At 41.9% G+C, this 7,009-nt stretch overlaps 1 protein-coding gene across 1 annotated transcript; it reads left to right on the top strand.

Moving 5' to 3' along the window:
- The first annotated feature begins 1,556 nt into the window (after window positions 1–1,556).
- LOC115818606 (beta-galactoside-binding lectin-like) lies at window positions 1,557–6,197 on the top strand. The gene is made up of 4 exons (XM_030782023.1): window positions 1,557–1,604; window positions 4,451–4,530; window positions 5,287–5,458; window positions 5,681–6,197. The coding sequence occupies exons 1-4, from the start codon at window positions 1,599–1,601 to the stop codon at window positions 5,825–5,827; spliced, it is 405 nt and encodes a 134-aa protein (XP_030637883.1). The 5' UTR covers window positions 1,557–1,598; the 3' UTR covers window positions 5,828–6,197.
- The last annotated feature ends 812 nt before the right edge of the window (window positions 6,198–7,009 follow it).

Below are 7,009 nucleotides of genomic sequence, written 5' to 3'. Positions count from 1 at the left end.
TCCTTTTCCATAGATCTGACACATCCTCCAGTGGCGCAGGCACCCGGGCGTCACAGGTACAGGCAATTAAACAACATAATGCATACATAAATGTATAAAAGTATATAATAGCGACACTGTACTAATCGCATAGTCATAACAGAGTACAGCACGTTTAGACACAAAATCAACAATTGGTCCCCTCATACCTCTACAGTTTTGCTCTTACAGTCAGCAACAAAAAGCGCAACAAATTCTTACAAATCAAAAACCCTTCAGTGAATTAAATGAAGCGATTGTTGCGTCCACGTTTTGCGTCCCTTCTGTGCAATGAAGATTTTTAAAAGCCCTCAGGTAGTTACTAACTTGCATATAAATTGCTAAAAGAATTTCATTATTCATACGTGAACTCCCTCTAATGATTATGTGGCTTAGCCTGGCTGCAGTATACCGAAAACATCTATTAACCATTACCATGTCCATCACCATAACCAGTGAAGACTCTTATGACATAGTTTTTGTTTAGATCGCGCTTTCCTACTTTAGTGGACAAATGTCCGGATTAAGCCTACGTGTCTTGGGTCATACCGGGAAAACTATGGGCAGTCACAGGCAGTGTCGGTTGGCATTTCTATTTTCTGAAGGATGCGGTATTTTTACACTGTTAATGTAAACGCTCATGTCTACTGAAAACGTTCAGTAAAACAGTTAGTCGGAGATCGATTCAATCTCGCCCGTTTTCGTCTTGGCCTGGTCTCATGACTGTCTCAAGAGAGCGCTCGAGGCGAAAACTGGGAAGACATTCAGTTTTTTCAGGTCAAGAAAGAAAGAAACAAGGGAATAAAGGGAGAGAGGAGGAAAACTGAAAAGAAATCGATCAGCCTAAATAGAAATCTATTTTTATTATTTACTCATGACATTGCCAAACAAACAAAGGCGCCAAGTAAGCTAATCATGCCAATAACCCAAAGAAGCAGCGCAACCGCACCTCACTGTCACCTGTCCTAGAAATGCAAAGTATTCTAACACATAGCACACAAATTTCTCAGAGGGGGACATGGAGCGCGTCCCTTTGCGCTGGCTGAACTGCCAACACTCAAGGCCCACGTAATTTATGTTGCTTATATTAATTATCGGGTGACTATTTAGAATACTTGTCTTCCCTGGAATAGGCTACGTCTTCGCCTGGCTTTTGACCACGTGTGGCGTTCTTGTGAAAGTTTTTTTGTTGCCATCCAAATATTTTGCATCACTAGGGCAACTAGAAAGTGGTGTGTTTATTTCTCTCTTCCACTTAATCATGCACACAGCATCCATTTTGCATTAACACTTATGACGTTTAGGCTATGACGACATATTCACATTTGGATGAATACCTGTTTTGGTTGACAATCTCGTAAGATCCGCTGCGTAAAATATTGTCCAAAATAACGGTTTGGATACGGTTGCCGTTATCCGTAACACGATTGGTTTTGTTCGAGGTGTGCAAATTGCTGATTGGTTGAAATCAACATCGGTCACAGAGTTTTAGCCCGCACTTGTCTTAAAAGGCCACGCACAGCGCAAAACTTTCCCCCGGAGCCAATTTTATTTAGGGTTACGCACTCGAAGGGTTCACAATGAGCGTAAGTGGAATTTCTTGTCTTTTTAGGTGTAATTTTGTGTTTGATGCATTATCTTAGAAACATATCAAATCGTTTTAACGTGATGGAAAAATCTAAAAATTAATTTATCACAGCTGTTTCCTCGCTCTCCGAACCGTGTGACTGTATGGGGTTAGTGAACAAAATGCTGGGGTATTCGTTCCATATTTGCAGAACTCTTGGGCGTATGCTTCTGCCATGGATCTGATCACGCAGGTTCTCTCCATTCATTACCTTCTGCTGTTTAGTTTGCTTCGCGCTCCTTTACCGAAACGTTTCGCCCAGCAAGTCTAACTACGGTGTTAAACGTTGTCTAAATAGCTTAATGCAGGCTACTGTAGTCTATTTTTGTTACTAATGTAAATTCTGACAGTGATAAGAATGCTGTTAAAGTAGCGTTTAATAGCGTTCTTGTCTCTGCCAGTATACATTCTAATCCAGGCGTTCAGTTACAGACCAAGGAAAATCTATGTGATTTGCTAAATGTCCCGCGGAAAATGTAATTTGTGCCTGACAAACCAAAACAGAAATCAAGCTAAAGGGACCCATGCCGATTCTTGCTTTGTCATCCTAATGGCCACATGCAGTAAAGAAGGAAAGCTACCATTCATTGAGCTGCCTGACACATATGTCATCCTTTTAAACAAATACTGCTGCAGAAACACATAGGCGTGTTTTCACTGATCTAGATGAGAGGATGGGAAAGGTTAGAGGACCAGAGCTCTTGAGAGAGGTATTTGGAAAAATATGTTTCAGCTGTGCTGACTTTCTCAGATTTGAGATGACTATAGTGATGAATCTGGGCTTCCCTCTTGGAGACACCCTTGTGATGCATTGCACAATAAGGACAGTGTTTCACACATGACTTTACATTTTGCAGAGATTCTCATATGTTTGAAAAGCAGAAGAGTTCAGGTCCTGTTTTCCTCTGCTGTTCAGTAGTTACACAGTAAACACAGATGTGTTGTTGCCACTCAGTACAAATCAGATTATAACTGAAGTCAGTGAGACAGAGGTCATGGGCACAGGGACTGGTCTGTGATAAAGGGCTTTTCTTGAGTTTTTTTTCCCTCCTCAGCATCTGTAGAACTTTAATGCCAGTGAGATTAAGGAGATGATACAGTTACAGTTTTGCCTTAATTGGGCTTATCTGATAACACTGGACAACACTTTTGGCTTTTGAATTCTTTAACAGTGCCCAGAGCAGAAGGCAAATAAACATGTGCACGTATGAAAAAAAGTAAATGATTTTATAGTCACAGAGTGCCAACACACTCCATCTGCTGACAGTGGGAGAACATTAAGATGTTATGTTAACAGTAGGTTATGTCTAATCTAAAGGTGCACAGAGCCTGTGGAGTGAGTGAGACGGGTTTGGCATTGCATGGGTGGGTGGGTGTGCATGCTCCAGCTGTCTCTGTCCTCATTCCCCAGCGTCCCGAGAGAATGAGACAGCAAGCTTCTGTGTGTCTGTGTGTGTGTGTGTGCGCGCGTGTGTTTGGGAGCAAGAGATAACTAACAAATATGTCACACTCAGTTGCAGAAGCCCGTCTGCAGTATCTGGGCTGAACCCCAGAGTTACAGCATCTACTTTAGAGCTCGTAGACTAATCTGGAAAGTACCCCCCCCTCTCTCTTTCTCTCTCTCTCTCTCACTCTCTCCATTTTTCCTCTTTTTTTTCTTAATATGCTCTCACTTCTGTCATTGTCCAGCACCCACACACACACACACACACACACACACACATTGTCCGTTGCCCAACTGGTTCCTCATTACATCCATTGCTCCTTTTCCTTTCACACTTCTCAGCTGTTGCTCTTGTCAGTATCTCTCTTTCCTTTTCTTCTGTCTCCCCCTCCCTCTCCCTGTGTTACAGTCTGCCAGATTTAGCCTCTCTCCTGTGCCAGCACTAGTGCTGTTATAAAAATATTCTCTTCTCTCTTTCAGCAGCACAGTCGAAGAACTTTGCATGTGCCTGTTCCTTTATGTGTTGCAAATGTTGTTATTCCCAGTCTTCCAAACATAAACAGTTAGAAAATACATGTAAACAGGTGCATGCTTTTTGGATGGAAACAACTGAACTTGCTTCCAAAGCCCTTATCTTTATGTAAAAATTAAGTGTGTCTGAGTGGTGCGTGTGTGTGTGTGGGGGGGGGGGGGCTTGCAGTTCTCTGAGCGCGTATATAATGTGTATATAAAGCAGTGAGATTCAGGCTTTCCTACAGAACAGTGGTTTTCTGGGCCCCTCGTCTGTATCCTCCACTTCATTTTTACTGGGATGTGGAAAATATGACACCATTTTTCAGCACAGGCCGTGTCCCTCCCATCGGCCCTGTGGCCATCCCAGCCTCCCACTCAGCTTCATCGGGGGAAAATTACATACGGCGTCCAGCAGCAGGACTCCAGCGGCCACGCTGACGCCGTGCCCAGTGTGGACGTTAAAGAAAGAAACATGAGCTGAAGCAGATGTTTGGCCACTCACATCACTGGCATCAATCAGCCAGCACAGAACAGATTCAGAAGCGGTCCAGCCAAACCCTAATATTTTTGTCTTGTCTTAACTGTGGACGTTAATACTTCTTTTATTTCAGGGCGTGTCAGATGAGTTTCATCCATAAAGGGAAGAGTCAGTGTGGCCTCATCTCTTCTTATCAAGTGTCACATGGTCCTTTAACTGAACTTGTCTTTAGCTTTAAGCGATGAGGGAAATACATTCATAAAGGGTTTTAGCTTTAGACTTAAGACATTTTAGATTTTTTTTTCCTTGTCTTTGTGTGTTCAGATAGCAGCATATAAAGAGTGGGTCTTTCTCTGTCTGTTGTAAACAGGCTGTGGTGGTACAGAACATGTCCTTCAAAGTGGGACAGACACTGACCGTCACTGGAGTCCCAAAGGCTGATGCCACAAAGTGAGTGTTTGATCCACTGTGTCACAACATTACTCATAACAGTGCACAAAAACTCTCATTACAGCCTAATTCAGAAACGCTCTTTACATTAAGCACTACAGATAGCTGTGTCTGACACATCTGATTTTGTCTAGTTAGTTGTTTTTTTTGTTGTTTTGTTTTGTTTTGGGGTTTTTTTCAGTTTCTTAGTCAACAGAAAGAGTTAATACTCTTTATGATCTAAACTACAACATGGTATAATTCACTTTGTCTGTAAATCAGCTAGATAAATGTAGCAAAGTCGAGTACCTGTCTATCTCTGTTGTTTCAATGAAAGAGCTTTCTGTGTGAAGCAGTCCTGTGACGATGTTTCTTTACTGTTTGTTCCACATCTTATAGATCTGTTTGTGTTTGGTCTTTCTCAGTGTTACGTCCATAGACATGTTGATCTCTGTTTGGTCTTTCTCAGTGTTACGTCCATAGACATGTTGATCTCTGTTTGGTCTTTCTCAGTGTTACGTCCATAGACATGTTGATCTCTGTTTGGTCTTTCTCAGTGTTACATCCATAGACATGTTGATCTCTGTTTGGTCTTTCTCAGTGTTACGTCCATAGACATGTTGATCTCTGTTTGGTCTTTCTCAGTGTTACATCCATAGACATGTTGATCTCTGTTTGGTCTTTCTCAGTGTTATGTCCATAGACATGTTGATTTGTGTTTGGTCTTTCTCGGTTTTACATCCACTGACATGTTGATCTGGGTGTGGTCTTTCTCAGCTTTGCCATTAATGTTGGGCACAGTGGGGAGGAGATTGCCCTGCATGTGAACCCTCGCTTCGACGCCCACGGAGACCAGCGCGCTATAGTCTGTAATTCCTACCAAGGAGGGAACTGGTGCGAGGAGCAGCGAGATGGAGCTTTCCCCTTTAACCAGGGAGAAGAGTTCAAGGTACTGTCTGCCAGACATGTCATTCTGTTTCTCCTACACAGAGATATTACTGCTCCTCTTTATGGAAAGTTTTGGTAAATTTTAAAGACCACAGATATATGGAAATATTGTAAGGATTTGGTTGTGTAATGCAGTGACTATGTTGTGAACTCAAAATTGAATTTTCTCTGTATAAACTTGCTATTTTTCATTTTCTTCTCCTGTCTTCAAATCTTTTCCTAGGTAAAGATCACCTTCACCAGTGAGGAATTCCTCATCACTCTTCCAGACGGGTCAGAAATACACTTCCCAAACCGCCTTGGTGCTGAAAAGTACAGATACCTGCAGTTTGATGGAGAGGCCAAGATACAAGGCATTGAAATCAAATAGATTGAAAAGGAATGTGATTAATTACTGAATGCTTGTCACCAACTGATTAGTGTCTTCTTTAATTAGCTGCTTGTTGTTTGCCTTGCTGTATTTCACCTGTGCCTTTATCCATTGCTCTGTTGTGCTTCCATATTTCACTCCTAAACTCACTCCCGTCTCTCCTCTACACCAAGCCCAAAGGTCTAGCTATGGTACTACACATTGTCGGCCACCAGAGGGCACTGTTTGTTGGCCACGTTCTCTTCTATAATGACACAGAGTGGCAATTACAGATTCTTTTTCCATCAGCACAGAAGCTTTTCCTTTCGTTCTTTTCCACCACTCTTACTGCTGTTCTCACCAGTCGTCTGTGCAATCATTCTACATTTCCCTCTGTGCTGTGAAATGCTGCGTATTAAACTATAGCCATCTTCATTAAAAAAGTCTTTATCAAACCTTTGCTGATTTGGAAAATTCTTGGGGGTGGGGGGGGGGGGGGGGGGGGGGGCGTTGAACTCATCATTTCTATATTTTGAAATATGAGATGAGTGAACTGGTGAACGTTCGTTATTTAAATACACCACCTCATCCATTCATCAGCTATATGTATCCTATGTTCACTTACTCTTATGGCTATTGTGTAATTTGTGTGGTTATTGTAATCTGTAATCATTATTAATTAGGGCTGTCAACGCGTTAACGTTGGCTTTTTGATTATAGTCAAAATGAAAGTTAATGCGTTAACGCGTTAATATCTATCAAAGTTAATGCATTAGTAACGCGTTATTATTATACGGTTTCTCAGAATGCTGTAGAAAATCCCATTGAATTGAATGGGCCATCTCAACATTCGGAAGTCCAATATTTCTTGATAATGACCGCTGAAAAAAATTAATGATCGCTGCCATTGGCAACGGGTTTTGTGGTTCTGATTCACGTCTTTAATATCATTCCGCAAGCAGTCCGTTCACTAGTTGTTACAGAAGCGATTTGGCGACGCCTTGCGAAATAAAAAATGTCTCTGCGGACTGCCAAAGGCAAGAAATGAATGGAGACATCAGCTCTGCTGCGCGTCGGGGTCCTGTTCGTCCTGTCGGGATTTATTTTTCGATAATGACCGGCGGACTATACATTATCTTTTACTTAACGGGTTAACGCGTTAACTTTGACAGCCCTAATATTAAAACACTGAGTGTGTGAAAA

The sequence above is a fragment of the Chanos chanos genome, chromosome 8 (genome assembly GCF_902362185.1).
Source record: "Chanos chanos chromosome 8, fChaCha1.1, whole genome shotgun sequence".
NCBI lineage: Eukaryota > Metazoa > Chordata > Actinopteri > Gonorynchiformes > Chanidae > Chanos > Chanos chanos.
Note: the sequence above shows the minus strand (reverse complement) of the source record. Positions and strands in the feature narration are given on the sequence as shown.

Coding starts and splice junctions, on each gene's coding strand:
- LOC115818606 (XM_030782023.1), top strand. Junction 4,531..5,286: donor CCAAAGGCTGATGCCACAAA/GTGAGTGTTTGA, acceptor GGTCTTTCTCAG/CTTTGCCATTAATGTTGGGC. Junction 5,459..5,680: donor ACCAGGGAGAAGAGTTCAAG/GTACTGTCTGCC, acceptor ATCTTTTCCTAG/GTAAAGATCACCTTCACCAG.